The sequence below is a fragment of the Mirounga angustirostris genome, unplaced genomic scaffold (genome assembly GCF_029215605.1).
Source record: "Mirounga angustirostris isolate CCGP_5_RB_7025 unplaced genomic scaffold, mMirAng1.0.hap1 SCAF_10, whole genome shotgun sequence".
Lineage (NCBI taxonomy): Eukaryota > Metazoa > Chordata > Mammalia > Carnivora > Phocidae > Mirounga > Mirounga angustirostris.
This window is the reverse complement of record NW_026991718.1, coordinates 65744610-65765538: the sequence shown is the minus strand read 5'-3', so window position 1 is coordinate 65765538 and position 20929 is coordinate 65744610. Positions and strand designations below refer to the sequence as shown.

At 36.1% G+C, this 20929-nt stretch overlaps 1 protein-coding gene across 2 annotated transcripts in view; it reads left to right on the top strand.

The window, feature by feature from the left end:
• Positions 1-20929, top strand: part of CUNH2orf73 (chromosome unknown C2orf73 homolog) — a 34387-nt gene that overhangs the window by 3701 nt on the left and 9757 nt on the right. For both annotated transcript variants that reach the window (XM_045884992.3, XM_045884991.3), the window contains 3 exons: positions 1063-1273; positions 7592-7745; positions 20254-20366. In XM_045884992.3, coding sequence (XP_045740948.1) covers positions 1063-1273; positions 7592-7745; positions 20254-20366 — 478 coding nt within the window. The remainder of the gene's footprint in view (positions 1-1062; positions 1274-7591; positions 7746-20253; positions 20367-20929) is intronic.

Here is a 20929-nt window from a genome sequence, read left to right as displayed (position 1 = left end):
AAATACTGTAATGGCGGTCCATTTACCTGTGATGAACAGGATGCTTCCTCAGGTAGCTACTTAATGATGATTCACATTCCTCTATTTCATTCTTTATTTTCCAAGAATGTGAAATTTTAAAATACTGCCTTTTATAATCTCTGTCACTCTTTATTTAAAAGAGAAACTTTCTATAAATTCTTTCTAAACATTTTTTAATATTTTAAAAAATTCAATAATGTTCATTTTGGTACCAGTCTAGTTATTAAAAGCAAAAAGTGATGAGATTGAATTGATTTTTCTCAGGCCTACACAGTGGTCTTTTCCTGAAAAGGTAAATAATAGTGGTCATTTGGTAGCTTTTATAAGTTTTGCCAAGTGAACTTTTAAAATTAAATAGCTATCCTTGTCCAGGTGACTGAATTTACTAAGTAACTTTTCTTTTTAAGATTCATTCATTTATTTGAGAGAGAGAGAGTATGTGTGTAGGGTGAGGGAAGGAGGGACAGGGAGAGAGGGAGATAGAGAATCTCAAGCAGACTCCCCACTGAGCATGGAGCCTGACACTGGGCTGGATCCCTGGATCCCAAGATCATGACCTGAGCCAGAATCAAGAGTCAAGCTCCATCCTGGACCCCAAGATCATGACCTGAGCCAAAATCAAGAGTCAGTCGCTCAACCTACTGAGTCACCCAGGCGCCCCTTAAGTAACTAACTTCTAAAGAAGATGAGTTAAGATTAGCATGTAACTCACCTTCATGAATAAATGCTGCAAACAGGATCTGTAACCATGATCAAATCACTACTCTTTTTTTATTCCAAGCAAGTGAAAGTCTGTACAATGCACTGGTGTATTGTTATGAATAATCATTATTAACACAAATCCCTTTATCTTTTATATGATTTAAAATGACAAGATACCCTTCCATATTTTAATTGCACAAGTCCCTTATAACTATTAATAAAGCCTAAATTGTCTTGACTGATACTTGAAATATATTTAAATTTTATTTTATACAATTATGACACAGTCCTAAAATGCTCATTGGGATACATTACTTACTATTTAATTCTGTTTTTCAGAGAGCATAAAATAGAAGATGCTGGTATAGTGTATGTAACTGAAAAAAAAGAAGAAATCAAACATGACAAAAAACCTGGAAAAAGTATACAACAGTCAAAACCATGTGTCGGGAGAGGACGTGTATATTATGCGAAATTCATTCATACAAATGCAAGAACATTCAATGAACCAGTTCCCTACATAGATCCCAAAAAAGGGCCAGAAAAGCAGGTTGGATGGATGTTCCTTATATACAAATACAGATTTAGATTCAGAAGCTGTTTTGCAGGATAATTTGGTCACAGACTACATAAAGGATGTGACATATTTCAGACTAATACTTTTTATAATCCAGTAGTTAAAAGCAGTAACCTGAGACTATTCTCCCAAATAACTATTGCATATAAACAATATATAAAAAGGGAAAGAATCCAAATAACCATTTTTCTAGATTGAGTCAGATTATGGCCACTTAGTAGTGCTTGGCAGGTACTGAAGAAATCTATAATATTGTATTTGTGTCACATATTCTAATATAAAAAATTCCCATGATACTCTCTATAAAATAATAGCTACCATTTATTTAAAGTGTGTGAAGTGCTAGGGATGAGCTAAGTGTTTTATTTTATTTTTTTTATTTATTTTTTTTTATTTTTTTATTTTTTTAAAGATTTTATTTATTTATTTGACAGAGAGAGGTAGAGGCACAGCGAGAGAGGGAACACAAGCAGGGGGAGTAGGAAAGAGAGAAGCAGGCTTCCCACCGAGCAGGGAGCCCGATGCGGGGCTCGATCCCAGGACCCTGGGACCATGACCGGAGCTGAAGGCAGTCGCTTAACCAACTGAGCCACCCAGGCGCCCCGAGCTAAGTGTTTTATATAAGTTATATCCTTTAATCTGTGCAACAGTTTTTAGGGGTTAGTATTAGAAATATTTTACAGACGATAATGTATCGTGATGAGATGACATGGTGAGCAAATGTCACAGTCGTGTTTCTGACACAGGACTGTTGGTTTAGTCAAACCACACTTTTATTCTCTATCGTACTAAAATATATTTCATTATCTTCTTTCTTTAAACTTAGGTTTGTTGAGGTATAATTTATTCTGTTAGTTTCCTGTTCCTAATGTTACAAATTACCACAAATTTAAACACTAGCTTAAAGCAACACAAATTTATTCTCAACATTTCTTGAGCTCAGAAGTCCAAAATCAGTCTCCTTAGCTATTAGCAGGGCTGGTTTCCTTCTGGAGGATTTAAGGGAAAATCCAGTTCCTTGCCTTTTCCAGCTTTTAGAAGCTGCCTGCACTCCATGGCTCGTGGCCCCTTCCTCTTGAAAGCCAGCAGCATGGCATCTTCAAATCTTTCTCTGACTCTCCTGCCTCCCTCTTCCAAGGATGGGTGTGATTACATTGGGCCCACCTAGATAATCCTGGATAATGTCCTCTTCCCAAGATGTTTAACTTAATCTCAGCTGCAAAGTTCCTTTTGCCATGTGAGTTTATGTGTAGTTGTGATTTAACATTTAAATGGAGATTGCTTTTAGCGACCTATCTTCACATCAATAACATCCAATGTTCTTATCTTAAAATAGATAACATACCAGGTCACTGTGTTTGAATGGGAGATCTTCTTGGGGCAGGAATTAATGTAGTCATATATGCATTAATGTCATGTAATAAAACTTCATGTGGGCAATTTTAAGGCTATTTTGTTTTATAAATAAGCAATTATTGGGGGATTTAAAAGATATTGATAGTCCAGGCCTAAAATGGGGAAATAAGTCTGGTCCAGAAATCCAGGTTAGTGAAGTTCCCATGTTTCTTACAAAAGTTAATGAATGACTTCCTGAGCTCTAAGTCAGGGCTGAATTAAGACCTAACTGTTAACTGAACCCACCCTTACCTTGGAGATACTAAGGAAAAGAAATGGGTTTTAGAATGGAGATATAAAATGTAAAAATCTCAAAAAAATCAATCAACTACTTTTCTCTTACTCTTAGTTGATAGGTGTCTTGAGAAAGGTAGTATTAGGAGCTGCTGTCCCTATGGGGCAACATAATAGCAGTAGGATCCTTGTTTATGGGTACTAAAGGCTAACTGAGTCAGGGACCTTTAAGAGATGGTAAAAGGAAGTTTGAGATGAAGTAAGAGGACAGGGAAGAGAGACTGCTGGTGGACATGAGTGAGGAGGTATAAAGAAAGACTGAAGATGCATCACAGAGTTAAGACTGTATTTGTTTTGGGCGTGGAGTGAAGGCACTGTTCATATTTAAAAAACAAAAACAGCAATATAAGTGTACTCACTTCCATGGACTGGAGGAGTAATAAAAGAATGCTCGTTTCACGTATCTGTACACTTTGTTCCTTTATTTAAGATGACAGGTTTCTTTTTAAAGGTTAGTTTGGTTGTTTTAAAAAATTAACTGGTTTAGGGTAGTGCTGGCTTTAATGCAAGAGTAAAGAAAATAATGTTGCCTAATATTTAAAGTGACACATCTGCTCTCCTATGTGTTTTGCTAAGATAACAGCTTAAGAACCTAACACCAGATTGGTTGGTTTTACTTATTTACAAGATATTTAAATAAAACAACCACACAGTTCTATATAGGGACATAAAATTGGGGGTGCCAGAAAAAGTAAAAAAGCTGTAGCTCGGTCACTGCCAATCACAAGAGTTTGGTGGTCTTGTGTTTTTAAAAGAGATTATACTAGGTCATTATGTTCCAAAGTATATGTTTCAGAGCATTAGCCCTGCCTATGTGCTCAATAAAATAACATTCCAAAGTCAATACATTTTGGAAAAGCTATATATTTAGATCTTAAAGCTTCACAAATCCCATTTGTATAGAAAGGTTCTAAGAAATCCCGTGATAAACTTATTTCACTTTATTTACCTCAGTATTTCCCAAATTTATTTAACTTTGGAAACCTTTTTTATATAACACCTTTTAATATGCCACAGAACTAGTATTCCACAGAACACAATTTAGGAATAACTTATCAGGGACATTATGGGTTGCTTAAAAAGAGCTATTTTCAGCACTCCCAGTATCCACAGCAAAATAGAGATGAACATAGATAAAATGTACCTCTAGAGTTTCCCATAACACTTCAATGTTTTAAAGCCTTTGAGCTCCCCTAATAAAACGTGATTCTCTGTAAAGTGTTGTCAAAAGTCCATATTTCCCTAGGAATCCCCCAAGGAGGATTTTGTGTTCCACAGAGGACCGCCCCTGGCGGCAGCCGTCTTTGTCAGGCTGCCGTGGAGTTCTACCTACCACCTCTTGCATTCTCTTAACTGGTTTCTCCAGGTTGCCCCAATTGCCTTTACTACTTCTCCGCCCAAGACTCTCCCTTAATTTCCCAAAGAATGAAAACTAATTAATGTCTCAATGCCTTTCTGAAGGCTTAGAGATAGCAGAAGTATAACAAAGACCGCCTCACAGTGGTTTCCAAAGGTGGCTAAGGAGTTCACAGTATAATGGCCATCAGGTCTTCCACAGGTGGGGGTTAGTGGGAGCCTCTGCCTCAGGAATCTCTAGATGTCTCCATACCATGGAGCTGCAATGACTGTTATCCTGAAGCAGGAAAGACCGGTCTTGGGCTAGAAGGGGAGGCATCCTGCTTTCTCTGGGTCCAAAGTTTTGAACTGAGATCAACTACCTCTTTAGGCAAAACCCCTTCCACAATCTGTAAGAGTTGGACTGACCCCTGAAGCCTAGACAAAGCAATCACAGTAGAAAACTTTTCCCAGTTTGGCTTATTTCATCATAAATAATTCATATCAACCCCTCACAATCCACTTCAAGTGATGGTGCAGTAAATTTTTATACTTAGCCTTTCCCTTCAACATGGAGTGAAGGAAAAAAACAAGCTCTCACCTATCTCTTTAATCTTATCATCTTTTATGAGCAAATGCTTGTACCAACATGGCATGTACATGTGCACAGGCCCATATACATTCTCACTCTTCCAGGAACAAACCAGACTCTTCAGGCAAAGGGCAGACTATCCAGAAATAGAAAACAGAAAAACAGCATTTTTTGAACTGTAGGATTTCATTCTGCTGAAGTGAAGCTTCATCCCACTTACAACACCCATCAGAATACTTCCCCAGCTCTGAGGTCTTCAAGTCATCAGTCACACTTGAGGAAACATTGTTCATTATTTCCTTTATATTTTATGAAACTAAAGAGACCATTTCGGTAAAATTCTAAATTCATAAGAAATCTTGAGAGGTGAATTGATTATCTCTGCTTTTGGGGTAACTTTTGCAATATATTCTTGTTCAAAAAATAATTGAATGCTGCCAGGCATTTGCTAGCAGTTTGCTCATCCCAGAGTCACTTACATGGTAACTTGGGTGTTAGCAAAATAAGTTTCTGATCAACAAAAGAAGATAATATACAGTGTACTCCTTAAAACCTTTTCATAGAAGATCTTTCTCAAGATACTTAAAATCTCTCTATTGTTACTTCTGAAATAATTTAAGTAGGTTTGTGCTTCTGTGGCTTTGCATTCTACAGCAGATTTGATAAAGCAATGTAGCATGGAAATTAGAGGCATGCATGGATGGAGGCAAGGGTCTGACTTGGACAGCTCTGTTGTCTGCTAGGGATACACTTTGGGGAAGTTAATCTCCCAGCAGTTTTCTCATCTATAAAGTGGGTATATCTACTCGCAGAATCATGGTGAGGGTAAGTGAGAAAAGGCCTATAAATCTGAGACGTTGAGGCATAATAAGCACTATCATAATCGTGCAGTGGAGGAGGCCTGCAAGAAGCAGGCATTCTGACAACAGTTAGATGTGACTATTTTCAGCCAGATAGTGAGAAGACACCATCTGTTTAGTAATCTGTTCTAGAATTCCCAGGATCGACATCAAGTACTCTTAAGTTTTGTAATTCACCTTTCAGCCCATCTCTCCTGTTCTCCAAAATTCCCTGGTTCCTAAATTCCTTTGATCTCTGCAAACGTATTCATTACCCAGGGGTTACAATTTGTCATTGGCCTAAAAACTAGCACTCATTTAAAGTTGCCAAGTGAGGTCTAACTCTCTCTTACATTAGTCAGGGCTCAGTTCCCTCTTAGGTCCACGTTCATCCTGTGTTTTTCAGCTTGAAGATAATTTCCCTTAACGAAGAACCTAAGTTGAGGAGCTCTGATTTTTTGCTCTGAATTGCATACTCTTCTTCAAATTCTTAGACTTTCTGTGATTTCTTGATATAAGATTTTTTTTTCTCCCAGAAAACCCTATTTTTGCTGCCTTTGGTATATTTCATGAATTTCTTCTAAGCTTCTTGACAATCTCCTGACAAGGTGACCCCATGAAATTATTTTTTTTTAATTTGATATTGTACACCTCTTTTATACATGCCTGTCTTTTTAGAAACTAAGCTACTTTGGGAGCTGACTCCCTGTGGAGTCAGATGTCTTCAAATGCCTCTTTTCATAGCACTGTAGCTTCAATTGCACTGTCAGAATTTTACTTATGTGAATCTCATATTCATCCCCCTTGAATCATATTTTTCAAGTCTCTGACTACAAAATCATGGTTGATTTTTTAAAAGCCTGATCTCTCTCCTCAAAGCCCAAAGTAGGTGTTCGATTATACCTAAAGTTTCTTTCACTGTCTAATAATATCCAAGAACTCCCAGGTGTCACAGTTGCCCTTTCCCAAGGTTGTCTTAAGTCTACCTGATCAACCAGATTTAAAAGAAAAATGTTTACTTAGAATTAAGTTTAGTAAGTTTCCCCTCACTGTTTTCACAACTTCTAAGAGATCAGATTCTAATATGTGCTCATGGAGAATCTATCAATTCTCCCTTTCCTGGGTACTTAAGTCAGGTTTTACCATCAAAAATTCAGTAACATTGGAGATATTTTTCGTTAGAACAAAGTTTTTCAAACTGAGGCATTAGGTGGGTTATAAAGCACTGTGGTTTGCAACTAGCATTGTGAAATGAAATGGAAGAGATAAATGATAAAATAGAAAAATAGTCAAGTGTACTGCATGTAGTAAGAATAAATATTGTGAAACTGAGTTTTATGTTTGTGTATGCATTGTGTGTTCTTGCATGGCAGAGTCTATTTCACTGTGTGCATCATGGACTGAAAACTATGAAAAGCACCATCTTAGATGATAATACATTATTTGTATTTTCATAATGAAAAGTATAGAACATAATTTTTAGATTAAATCAAGCCATATATATACATGTATGTACATATATATAATAAAATGGTAGTACAAAATATAGAAATATAACTACTTGATTTTTACCACTCCACTTCTGTTGACAGGAAGTAGTTTAAGAATTTAGCAGCTATCTTTTAGCTAAAAATATGTGATAATTCACTTTTAAGTACCTTTTAAAAAATTCAGTCTTTGTAAAAATATACTTATTCCTAGATCTCAGGATTCCATTTTAGTACTAGAATATCCAATAACTTATTGAATCAAATCACTGAACATTCAGACATCAAGCAGCACATGAAAATGTTCTAAGGTATTCAATTTTGTGTTTCCAATTTTTTTCCCATAAAGGGTGACTGGTGGTCACATGGTAAAAGACTGGAGCATCCCTTCCAACCATCTTATGACACTAAGAGCACCCAGAGGAGTGACTTTCAAAAACCAGCATGTCCATTGGTTTTGCCAGTCAAACACAGCAAGTTGCAAAAGCCTTCTTGTGGAATAGGTAAGTTTAGCTGTGATAAAGCTTCTTTCCCATTCTCTCACATTACTGCTATCGAATTAAGGTGTGTTAGATGTACTGGCACCTCTTGAGAAAATCACTTCTCTATAGGGGTTGAAAATACACATACAGCAAATGCAACCCTTAACAAGTCTGTTCTTTATCCCTTCTTGGTGGACAGCTTATCTCCAAACATATTTACTATCACATAATAAAAATTGGCTTGATCATTGATAACACCAGCCTCCAAGTCACATACTTAGTAGCATTCTGCTCATTATTGTTGTCACCAAACTTTAAAAAGTATAACTAAGGAAAATTGTAGGCAGTATTTCTCTAAGCACACTCTGAGGGATGCTAGTTCCTTACGATGTTTGTAGATGCTCAAAAAAAGAGGGAAGTGGTCAAATAAGTTTTGTAAAAACTGAATTTATAAAGCCAAACAGATGTTTTAAGCCATAGAACTCTTAAAACCCTTACTGTAAGCACAAGCATAATGTATTCCAAGAAGAGGAATAAAGAATGTTTTGTTTTCCCCAATATTGACCACCTCACCCTTTTTTGAGGAGATTATTTCAGATGACTGGTATCCCATAAAACAACGTAGGAAATACTGTTACATGGACTGTTAAAACATTGTCCGATCTTAAAGTTATTTACCTGACAACGTTATTATAATAAACTAAGTCTTTCATATTTAGTCAGTTTCTATCTGTTTCCTACCACATTTTCTAGTCATCTCTACTGCTGGAGTAGAATTTAGCAGGTCTTAAAGAAGTGCAGGATCAAGTCGAAACAAAAATGTATTTAGTGAGTACCCACTCTGGTTGTCACTCCATATAAAAGTTCATAAGCTAAACTTCAAATAATTTTCTGAACATGACAGTAGATAACAAAGGGTTACTTTTATTGGTCAGCTGTCCCTTACTTAATTTTAGCCTTCAGACCTCTGTGATCTGGCCAGTTTAGTTAAGGATACAAAGGGCAGGTAGATTGAAGATCAGAGCATTACAAAATGGTCATATTCAGCATGATTTCCACTTCAAGGGTGGTAGTTAATGGAGAGGACTGTTAGATAATCTGTAACGTGATCTCTCCTTTAGAAAGGTAATGAAGTTTGCACTTCTGATTCAGGATGTTAGACTGAACATAGACATCTAAATCCCCCACCTCCCAAGACTCTATTAAGTGATAGTAAAGCAATCAACCCATAAAGATGAAGAGAATGGAAAGAAGAACTTTCTGCAGTGTGGGAAGGAATGAAAACTTGTTGCTGTATTAAAGAAAGCAAAGAAGCAATATTCCAGAAAAGATAGAGGGAAAGGCAGCAAAGAGCCAATCTACCCGAAAGAACCTCAAAGTAGCTGGAGGCTCAGTCAGCAGGCAAAGCAGAAGGCAAGAATGAATCCAGGGAGAGAATCCAAGGGTGACCTGAAAGTCTGTCGTTTAAATAATCACTTCAGTCATGAACATTCTATTCTACACCAACATTAAGACTAGTGGAGCCCAGTGTCTCAGCCAGCTAGTCAATTACTACACCAGTTACTTTTTTTTTTGTAATTCAAGTTGATCTCTTATCCTATTCTTAGTTTATGAATGGACAGCCAAAGATTACAATTATGCCAAATTATTATTTTTTTTTAATGTTTGGAGGGTAAAGTCAAGGAAACATCACAGAACATAAAACAACAACAGCAGCAACAACAAAAAACTAGAAAATATGAGAGAATAAAAGCAAAGTGGAGAATCAGTCTGGGAGGTCCAACTTTTCTGGAGCTCCAGAAAAGCAAGGAATAAAATTGAAACTGGAGATAATTATCAACACATAAAACTTATTGAGCACATACTATTTGCCAAGCACTTTATGGAACTTCCTAAATATTGCTCATTCAATTCTCATTCCAACCCTAAGGAATATATTAGTATGGTAATATTATTAATACTCTCATTTTTCAGATAAGAAAGCAAGCACAGAGTTTAAATAATTTGCCCAAGGCTACAGAGCAAATAACTGGTATTTGAACTCAGTCTACCTCCAATTAAAACCAGTACTCTAGAATAATAGAATAACACAGCCTCTAGAATAATAAAAAAGTTTCCCAATGTAAGAGAGTGAGGCATTAAAGGAGTCTACTGAGTGCTTCTAAGTATGAAGGGACAAAAGATACAACCTATATATCATTATGAAATTGCAAAGCAATAATTACAAAAAGAAGATTCTGTAAGTTTCCATAAAGAGAAAGAAAAATTAGTCACTGTCTAAGAAATAAGAATCAGTATGGAATCAAGAAGTACTGATGCAAAAGTGAAATGGAGTTATGTCTTCAAAGTTTCCAGGGGAAAATTTTTTTTAGTTGGAAAAGAGGGTTTATTTAACACAAATACTAGAACCATTCTTTTTCAAGTGGCACCAGGCTTTGGACACAGTGAGAAAAAAACGTAGTCCCAGCACAATATTTGGCCCTGAAGTGAACAAAATTCATATAGTTATATTATAAATGCTATTTTGTAGTTTTCAACTTTTAGCATTATATAAATACAGTATGGAAAATTTAAATGTGTGTACAGAACAGAATTATGTTACTAGCCTTAACAAGAAAAGCACATCAACAGTTGACAGAAAATGGGAAGTAGAAAGAAGGCCACTAATATCTTTATTTAACATGAGTACCCAAGAGATACTACCCAAAGCAGATGAAACAAGGAATAGAAGTTTAAGGTTGAAGTCAAAGGAACTAATATAAGAACCAATTTCTCTCTCTAGCCCTGACCTCTTTGCTGAACCTCGAACTCCCGTCCAGCCACCAACCTAACATCTTTTCTTGGAGAGCTAATCTCCTTTCAAACTTAACATGGCTCGGATAGAACGGTTCCTTTCCCCCCATTCAAACCTGTCCCCTGCCAGTTTTCCTCTTTTCAATAAATGCCACTTCTATTCCCCCTCAAGTTTGGATAACCTAGAAGTCATTCCAAAACTCCCTACTCTCTATAGCCAATCTATCAGCAAATCTTGACACCTCTATCTCCAAAATACTCCAAATCTTACTAATGTTGTACAGTTCCTGTTACCCTGCTTTCTCTCTTTCTCCTGCAAAATATGTTTTCCACACCATTGTTAGAAGGATCTTTTAAAAACACAAATGATATTGCTTTCCTCCATTAGATGAGTTACGTCTCATTGTTTGTAAAGTTGATTTCAAATTCCTCCTCATGGCCTACACGGTCCTGTTTAATCTATGGAATCTATCCCCTATTGCTCATGATATCATGAGAGGGACATTTCAAGAAGGGGCAATTAACTCAGGCCAAGGAGGCAGAGAATGTTCTCTGAAAATCATGGTTATTTCCAAAATGATTTATGCCTGTGCATTTGTTACTGTATTTCCATAATTAATTTATTCTTATAAATTAAAATCTGAGTACTAAGAGAGTTTCTAGAATACATTCAAAGTTGGATACTTTGGAAAGGCTTGCCAAAAGGTGATGAACTTTTTTAAAAAAAGATTTTATTTATTTATTTGAGGCAGGGGGGAGACAGAACGTGAGCAGGGGGAGGAGCAGAGGGAGAGGGACAAGTAGATGTGGGGCTTGATCTCACGATCCTGAGATCATGACCTGAGCCAAAATCAAGAGTTGGATGCTTAACTGAGCGACCCAGGTGCCCCTCAAAGTCACTAACTTTTAAAAGTGCTAATTAGGTGTGGACAAAATCACTACAAGAGAGGAGCTGGAATGAATTTTTTAAATCTTGAAGGATTCTGCAGTCATTTTATTTCAGATGTGTCTTTAAGTTTCCATTCTGTTTTAAAGAAACAAACTAGAAAGGTTACATTAGGGGTGTGGTTTACACAAGAAACACACAGTGCAATTCCAATCAATGGATACTCCCGCAAAGGAAATGCATTGGCATTCCAGTAAAAATTTGGAGACTGAACTGGTTAGAATAAAGTATCTAAGTTTAGTATATATAATACTCCACAATTCTTTGTTTTAACTTTTTTGGTTAAGTAACCAGTCAGATCCCAGTTTTTTCTCATAAGGTGGGGTTGCTTCTACTCTAGTTCAGTATGGGACATGGTAGAAGATGAGAGCAGAGAGCTAGGTTTTGTTCTAGGATGACCAGGCAAGGCCCAGCCATTTCATAAGAGACCCCCAACCCCCCAACATCAATGCCTATCGGTCTGTTCTGTTGTGCCAGTCTATTTTCCCAGAGTGGAATCCTCCAAACCTCTGCTGGAGTGAGGAACAAAAACTCTGGGAATTTCTCCAATAATCCTCTGTTGGAAACTTCACCTTGTCACATGCTCCCTGCCCCAGAGCTGTCAGATGCCTCCATTTTTGGAGCCTTACTGGGACCCCACCCCATCCCCATAAGCACTTAGCTTCCAGTTTTTTTGTGGTCTACTCAAGTTCATTGCCATTTAACAATCTGCTTTCCAGTTTCCAAATTTGTTATTATTTTTGCTCTCATTTAGTTCTCTTTTTTCCTAAGGATTTAAGCTTTTCAAGGTCTTTACTATCATTGTACTGGTGTTTTGGGAGGGGGTGAGGGAAATGCAGATGTTGAATTTGTCATGTTTAACTGGAAATCATGGTCATCTTATCACCATCAATACTCCCTCCCCGTAGAATTTAATACTGATTTAGCACTTATAGTGGTTTGATCCTAGGCCCATTACTTAAATTTCATCATTTTATTTCCTCAATTCAAGAAGTGGGAATAATAATCCCTACTTTGCAGGATTGTTAGGAGAAATAAAAAATATGTCAAGTGCCTACCACAGTGCTTGGTACATAGGAGACAACAAATGCAAGTTATTTCTTTTATTAATTATTGCATTGTACTACGTTAGGTTGGAATTTAGCTTTGGAAACCAGGTGTGGAAGTCCCACTTTTTCCTTCCTCGCCCTCCCTCCTCCTTACCAACCCGTCCTCCTGCCTCTCCTCCTCTGTCTCTGTCTCTCTGTTCTTGTATTGGTGTTTCTCATTGCCAAATTCATTATTGTATCCCAGGTCCTCATACAATGCCCAGATTCAACAAATATTTATTGATTAATTTAATGATAATTACATATTATTCAACAGATTAAAGACATAATGTAATTTAGACAAACATATACACTACAATATAGGCCTGCAATTTATTCATATTTTGGATGGTGTTTGGATACTAGTGAAAAGGGTTTTTAAGAGGAAATATTTGGGCATGACATTTTAAAATATATATAGTTTGTATATTCCAGATTTTACATATATATATATGTGCATATGCATACAGACATAGAAACTGTGGATGTAAACATGCATCATACCAATTAAAAGTCATCTCCTGGTCATTCTGTTCCATCAGCCCACTTAATTATGCCTGGTCTTTGGCATTTCAGCAATGTCATCTTGTGCTGATAATGAAAGTGCCCTTTATTCTTATACCACTACACAATTTCCTGGCTGCCATCCATGGTCACTTCAACAAATGGCTGGGCTCCATCATATCTGAGTCACTATAAGAATAAGTGTTCACTTTAGGTTTTATATCATAAAACTTTATAAATTGGAAAGGCTGATCTAATTTGTGAGAAAAGTCCTACTTAAATAAAACTTTGAGTCTTTTTCAATGACTTGATATTTTAATGTTTTCTTGAATTGCAAAATCAGATTATTATTATCATTAAAAATAGTTTTCTGAAGTAGGCTTTAGTTTGTGTTGCTTCTTTTGCACCAAGGTGTAGCTTAATAATGATTTCTTGCAATAGTTATGTTCGAGTTTTTTCACTGTATTTTGAAAATCTATACCGTTATTTTTTACATTAATAATACTTTTATATAAGATCAAAATAAATACTACTTAGAAGAATGGAGTTTCTGATAGAAAAATATTACTGATGAATGTTTTTTAAGTAGACACACAAAAAGTTAAGAAAATTTCCCAAAGTAAAAGTTGCTGAGTTCCCACCAATAAAAGAATCAAGTTGTGTGTTTGAATAAATTCTGTCTTTGTTGATAAAATATAGATGGCCTGACACCAACTTGTTTGGCGTATCCTTGTTTAGAAAATTTCTATTTTAATTAGATCAAGTTTCCAAGAAACAGAGAGTGGATTTCAAACATTCTTCATGGACTTTGCCTTATGTTTTGTAATCCTCATGTAACAAGGCTTCTTTAAAAGTAATTACTTTGGGTTCAGTTTGAATTCTGAAGTAGAATAACCACAAAGAACTTGAATATCTTCTTTGATGTTTTCCTACTTAGATGTTCTTCACTATTGTGGGCTTCTTTAAAAGTCTCATATATTTGCATAAATTAATATGGTAGTTATGTCTGATTTTAATAGATATAATGTCTGAGTAAGGAATTTCTCTAATAGCGCAGATTCATTTTCTATTAGTTCCCATAAAGAAGTGTTTTGTTTTGTTTTTTAAGATTTTTTTTTTTTATTCATGAGAGACAGAGAGACTCTGAGAGAGAGAGGCAGAGGTAGAAGCAGGCTCCCAAGGAGCAGGGAGCCCGATGCGGGACTCGATCCCAGGACCCTGAGATCATGACCTGAGCCGAAGGCAGACACTTAACCATCTGAGCCACCCAGGCGCCCTTTTTTTTTTTTAAGTTATTATTTTTGAGATTCTGGGAGGTTCTAGATCACTATTTATTTATTTATATTTTATTTATTTGAGAGAGAGAGAGATAGCGAGAGAGAGCACTAGTGGGGACGAGAGGGGAAAAGCAGGATCCCCATGAGCAGGGAGCCCGACACAGGACTCGATCCCAGGACCCTGAGATCATGACCTGAGCCAAAGGCAGACACTTAACCGAGTCACCCATGTGCCCCTAGATCACTATTTAAAAGATAATTCATTTTAATTGATTTAACTGACTTGCTTCTGAAGTATTTGTTTCTTAATTGCATAACAGGTCACCTCAAAATTGAGTTGCTTCAAACAACCATCATTTTATTTGCTCATGATTCTGTAATCTGGGCTGGGCTCAGCTGGGCAGTTCTTTGGCTGGTCTTGGTGGTGGACACTTGTGGCTGCATTCACTTGGCAGGTCACCTGAGGACTAGACTCAGCTGGGAGGCTGGAATGACCAGGCCCCTCTTTCTACATGTGGTCCCTCCATATGGGCTCTCCAGTAGGGTAGCTGAACTTCTTACCTAGCAGCTCAGGGCTCCCAAAAATGCAACAGAAACTGAAAGGCTTTCTCAAGGGTATTTTTTATGCTTGCAACTGGCAGAGTGTTACTTTTGCTACATCCTATCGGTTAAATCTAATCACAAGGCCAGCCCACATTCACAAGGAGGGGACTGTACAAGGATGTGAATAGTGGGAGACCAGTAAACTAGAGCCATCAATGTAATGGACTACCACATGTCGTTAAATTGTTCTTCCCATGTGAGTTTAGGAGTAGCTAACTCTTCACTTTACTTTTGTCTGAAATGTCTTCAAACTGTCCTCACTCTAATGGGTGAGAGTAGAGCTGGATATAGAATTCTGGGTTCATGGTTATTTACCTTTTACACTTGGAAGATATTATTCCATTGTCTTCTGGAGCCTATTGTTACATCAAATCTGCAGGAAGTCCAATTGTTAATCTTTTGAGAGTAATATGTTTTGATGTTAAGATTTTTAATGTTCAAAGGGGGCCTTTATATATAGAGTTATTTATAGTTACTTATGATTTATATTAATATCCCAGATTTAATATTACAAATGAAAAATATTTCTTTCCTTAAGCCTTTAATTTTTAAATATTGTTTCACTGTAATTGCAGGGCTGTTGGTTTGCAAGGATTCTGTACAGGAGAGAGGCATGAACTTTTCACCTATGGATTGTGCATTGGGTGTTTATGAAGAGTTTTTCTACCTTAACATCACAAAAATATTCTCCTACATTTTCTTCCTTGTTTTTATAATTTTACCTTCCATAATTTAGCCTTAATCCTAGCATCTGCCTTTATGTGCAATATTAAATAGGGAACCTATTTCATTTTTCTCCATGGGGTGAAGAAGTTTCCTGGATACTAAACAATCCATACTTTCCTTGTTGACTTGTGGAATCTCCTTACTTGTATGTTAGAGTTTCCTATATAAATGGGTCTGTCTCTGAGCTTTCTATTATTAATTTTTAGTTCTTGGATCAGTACTAACATGTTTTAGTTTTCTCGATTTTTAGCTTAATATCTGATAGGGAAAGTCTCCATTCTTTGCTCTTACTTTTCAGAGTTGACCTCTCTATTTATGGACCTTTATTTTTCCATTTAAACTCTGGAATTTATGACATCCCTCAAAATATCCAGGTAGAATTTTTATTGGGTTTGTTGGCATTATAGATTAATTTAGGAAAAATTGTTACCTTTACAGTAACATACTATTTCATCTTATCTAATAGTATGGAAAGTCTATTCAGTTCTACCTTTATGTCAAGAGAGTTTAAATTTTTTCTCAGGAGAGGTCTTGTTAGTTGTTAGTTTCTAAAAACTTGATATTGTACAGTTGTTGTTCCCACAGAGAGTGTATCTTATTTTTTGTTTTGTTTTCTAGTAGATTATAGCTTTGATTTTTATACACTTAACTGTTTACCTTGCTACACTCTTATTCTCATACTTTGTTGATTCCAGTGGTGTTTCTATTCAGGTAATCATGTTACCTACAAATAATGAGAGTTTTTTCTTTTCCTTTGAAATCATTTTACTACTTCTTTCATATATATACTTTACATATATATATAGTTCACCAGTATCTCTATTAATATGTTAATAACAGTAGAATTTTAGTTCTGAGTTATGTGTGTAATACTTATTTTTTTGTTCTTTAGTCCTTGACTTTTTAAAGAAATAAAAAAAATTGTTATTTTCTTCTATATATCTTAGGCACACACCTTCCTTGATTTATTTCTATCCTTATTTGGATTTTTCCTCTTGGAATTTTGGAGTAGGCTTTTTTTATGGGGAAATATTCTGAGGATTTCCTTGCCTCCCAATATTTTTTATTTTTGCTTCACTGCTGAATGACAGTTTGGTTGGGTATAAAAATTCAAGGCTTAAAGTTCTTTTTAACATTTTAAAAAATATTAATCAATTATCATCTTGTGTCCAATGCTGTTGCTGTGAATTTTTATGTAAATCTTCTTTTTCCTCCTTTGTAAGTAACCTACCTTCTCTTTTTGAAAGCATTTAGAATTTTCTTTGCCCTAAATGACCATAAATTTCTCTATAAAGTGTCTTGGTTGTTAGTTTTTCCTTATGTATCCTTCAGGATAGGGAGGAGAGTGAGGCAAATGAGGGACCCAAGGTGCAAAACTTAAGGAGGCACTCATTCCCAGGGCTATGTAAATGCACCCTTAAATTTTACAGCACATGGGTCTCAACTTGCCTCATCTTACTCCTGGACCTGCCACCCTCCTTGGTAATCTATGAGCCCTTTCAATCTGAGGTCTTTGATCTTTCTCTAATTGGATATTTATCATCATTCTTTCCTTTTTTCTTTTTAAGTAGGCTCCACACAAAACGCAGGGCTTGAACTCATGACCACGAGATCAAGAGTCATGTGCTCTACCACCTGAGCAGTCAGGCACCCCTATCATTATTTCTTCAACTACTTCCTTCCCTCTGTTTCTTTATATAGGTCTCCTGAATTCTACCATCCATGTCTTTTAGCTTTTCTTTTATATTTTAATTTCTTTATCCTTTACTGCTGCCCTTTGAGAGAGTTTCTCAGTTCATGAGTCTTTTTGTTTATCTCATCTTTTTAAATTCAGCTATTATATTTTGTTTGATTTCTGATATATATGTGATTCTTTTTTAATGACCCCTTCTTCTTGCTTCATATTAATAATACTTTGTGTCTTTGAGCATGTTTGTTGTGCTTATTTTTTTTTTTAATTTTATTTATTTATTTGTGAGAGAGAATGAGAGACAGAGAGCACGAGAGGGAGGAGGGTCAGAGGGAGAAGCAGACTCCCTGCCGAGCAGGGAGCCCGATGTGGGACTCGATCCCGGGACTCCAGGATCATGACCTGAGCCGAAGGCAGTCGCTTAACCGACTGAGCCACCCAGGCACCCTGTTGTGCTTATTTTAAATTCCTGGAGTACCGGTTCTAATTATTAAGCCTCACACAGTATATGTTTTAAATTTTGTTGTCTTTCTTTATAGTGTCTGTCTAGTTTATCTTAGGTCATGTTCCCCAAGGGGAGCCAACAGCCCTGTGGAAGCAAAATGTAAAGACTAGGGTCTGACTTGTGTGCCTCCCAGTGAATTTCAAGGAAAGAAAATGAGGGTCAGGCTAGAGAGTGTCAGACCCCATAAAACCAACCTTGACCATTTCCATATGCTGTCACTGTACTAGGCCAGTCCTCTAGTTAGAACACCACCCCTCCCCTCCACTTTAAACTCTTAAAAAGAGGCATCACAAGAAGAGGCAATCTCTTGATGTTTTCAGTCCACCAGCACTGATGGTTGCTGGGGGAATGGTAGCAGAGCAAATACCCAAAGGGGCAGCATGCACCCATTTCATCAGCTCTAGAAGGACTTCTGTGCTGTTCACAAATTACTAAGTTGACAACAGATGGCTAGCCAGTTGCTGTTAGTTTCTTCCCCCTGAGGCAAGCAATGATCTTCCCAGGCATTGTGTGTGTGGGGGGGGGGGGGTGTCAAGAGAAGATTTTAAAACCTCTCCGCCTCCTATTCTCTCTTAGCCATATCTGACCTTCCTACCCTCCAGCCCAAGCTGCCACCAACCCTTCACCCCAGTCCACCAAAGTCTTTGGGTTTCTAACAGCCAATAGTTCCTCAGATTCATACTTCTCCCTTCCAAAGTTTTCCCTTTCATTAGGATACAAAAGAACTGGCCCCTTGCCTAGGTTGAAAGACCCTCTCTCATTTGATCCCAGCATCTTTCAATTCTCAAAGCAAATTATTATCCCCATTTTAGAGAGGAGGAAATTGAATCTCAATGAAGTTAAGTGATTTGTCCAAAGTCACACCACTAGGAAATGTGGTAGGGCTAGAATTTGAAAACATGTCTATCTTATCCCAAAGCCCATGCTTTTGATACTCCATTAACCCCAACTGATTAATGACTGAATTTAGAGCTGTTTTATTTTATTCAAGAATCTATCAAACCATGTTTCTAAAAACACTAATGTTCTGTGAACTAGACCATGGCATTTACCCAAAACCCAACAGTCTTTTCCAAAATGGTAGAAAAAATGTGTATGTTATGGTTAGAATTTTCTCAGTGTCATAGTTGCCCATACATTTTTAGTAAATCTTTGGCACCTGCTGTTCTTTTGTACACTAGCAAATCCTAAAAAAAAAAAAAAAAAAAGTAATGATTATGTAGAAAATGAGTTTTGAGTAACTGATCTCAATTAGAAATCAAGAAAATGTTATCAGTTAACATTTTTTTCCCTGCTAACAGGGAAAAGATTGCCATTTCAAGTCATATAATATATAAATACTTAAAGACTCATCATTCCTGCTAGCAAAATTAGTTTATATCAATGTCTGAATATTGAATTGAATTCATGAATGCTTAATAAGTATGAATTTACTAACATATTTCTCCTTCTTATATATTCTCCCTAACTTTAAAGTCAAGATTTTTTAAAAATTAAATTTCATTTCTTCATAGTTAACACAAGCATATAGTGCAAAATTCAAATGGCACAAAAGAATACACAGTGAAAGTGAACCCACCTCTGTCCTCCATGACCTAATTCTTTCCCCCTGCAGCAGTCATTTTATCAATTTCTTGAATATTGCTCCAGAGATATGGTAGGTGGACATAACCTCTTATATATGACTTTTTATAAAAGGGAGAAATTTTAAATTTTTTCCTTGCCATAATTTTACCTCACTAAACTGGGAGTTGCTCTGATCTTTATATAACCTTGCATGCTAAACGTAAAAATAAAGTGAGTTTTAAAAGTTATTAAAAATGTGAAACAGAGAGAGACCAATAGAATGAATCCCTATATACCCATCACCTAGCTTGAAAAATTATTTAAAAGTGATTTTAAAAGGGTTTAACAGTCTTATAAATTTTCAGAACGTCTGTCAATGGGAAATGAAAAGAATCACATGTTCAACTGTTAACTACAGCAACCCTGGAGTCTTTCAGCTCATTCTGTTAGTGCTAGTTGGGAGCAACGTATGCATAAAGTTCACATAGCCTTTCTAGTAGTAAAAAATGAGTTGACAAATGAATTGTACTTACACCTTTTCTAAAATTTTGTTTGGTATATATGCAAAAGACATATCTAACAGACTTTTAAAGCCATTATTGCATTAATATTAGTTTTAGAAAGTACCAGTAATTCCATATATGAGGCTAATTCAGTTGTTTGGATTTGGTTCTTTTCATGGAGAAAGAATGATGTATCCATTATATTTATCCATACTTTAAAAAATTAAGTTTTATTAACATTTTTTAAAAAGCATGATTATGAATATTGATTATATTTCCATATACAAATCTTATTTTTGTCCTGACTTCACAAAATCTTTGTTCTCAGTTCCACTTGCCTCTCCTGATGCATCAGAACTTCAAAAGAATTTTATACAGCACATCTCTTTTTTACATCAATATGATGCTAGGAAAAATCCCAATGAGCCCATCCGGGGAAAGGTGAGAGTATTCAGAATCAATTATTTAATACTTTAGGATGGGACAGATTTATGTTAGAACATTAAGCCTTTCCGAGTCATAACCATTTTCTAAAAGTCTATTTCAACAAACTAACGTGGTTGTTAGGGGGGTAAAATCTCAACAACATGTCATAGTTAAAATTAAGGAATGATGTCATAATTTTGGATCACAGTCTTTGGAGTTTGGTTTCAATTATTACAATCATTCACTTAAGGTAAAGCAGTTTGATAAACTGTTGGATATGCTCATGTCGGTGAGGCAGGAGAATGCATCTAAGATTTACAAAGCCAAATGTAAATGTTATTACATATTATAATACATGCTGGATTTTTTTTCCAACTGCAGATGTTTGTTTTCATATTTCACTTTAAGTCTTTCATTGAAACTAACTGATATTTGGGATGCAATCACAAATCCTGAGGTCTATGAACTGTAGTTGTTATTGTATCCACAGCAAACTATAGAGCAAGAAATGAAATTTGATATGTGTAGTCTTATACAAGCCAACTGATAGAAATGTTGAGAAGGGGAAACAAGATGCT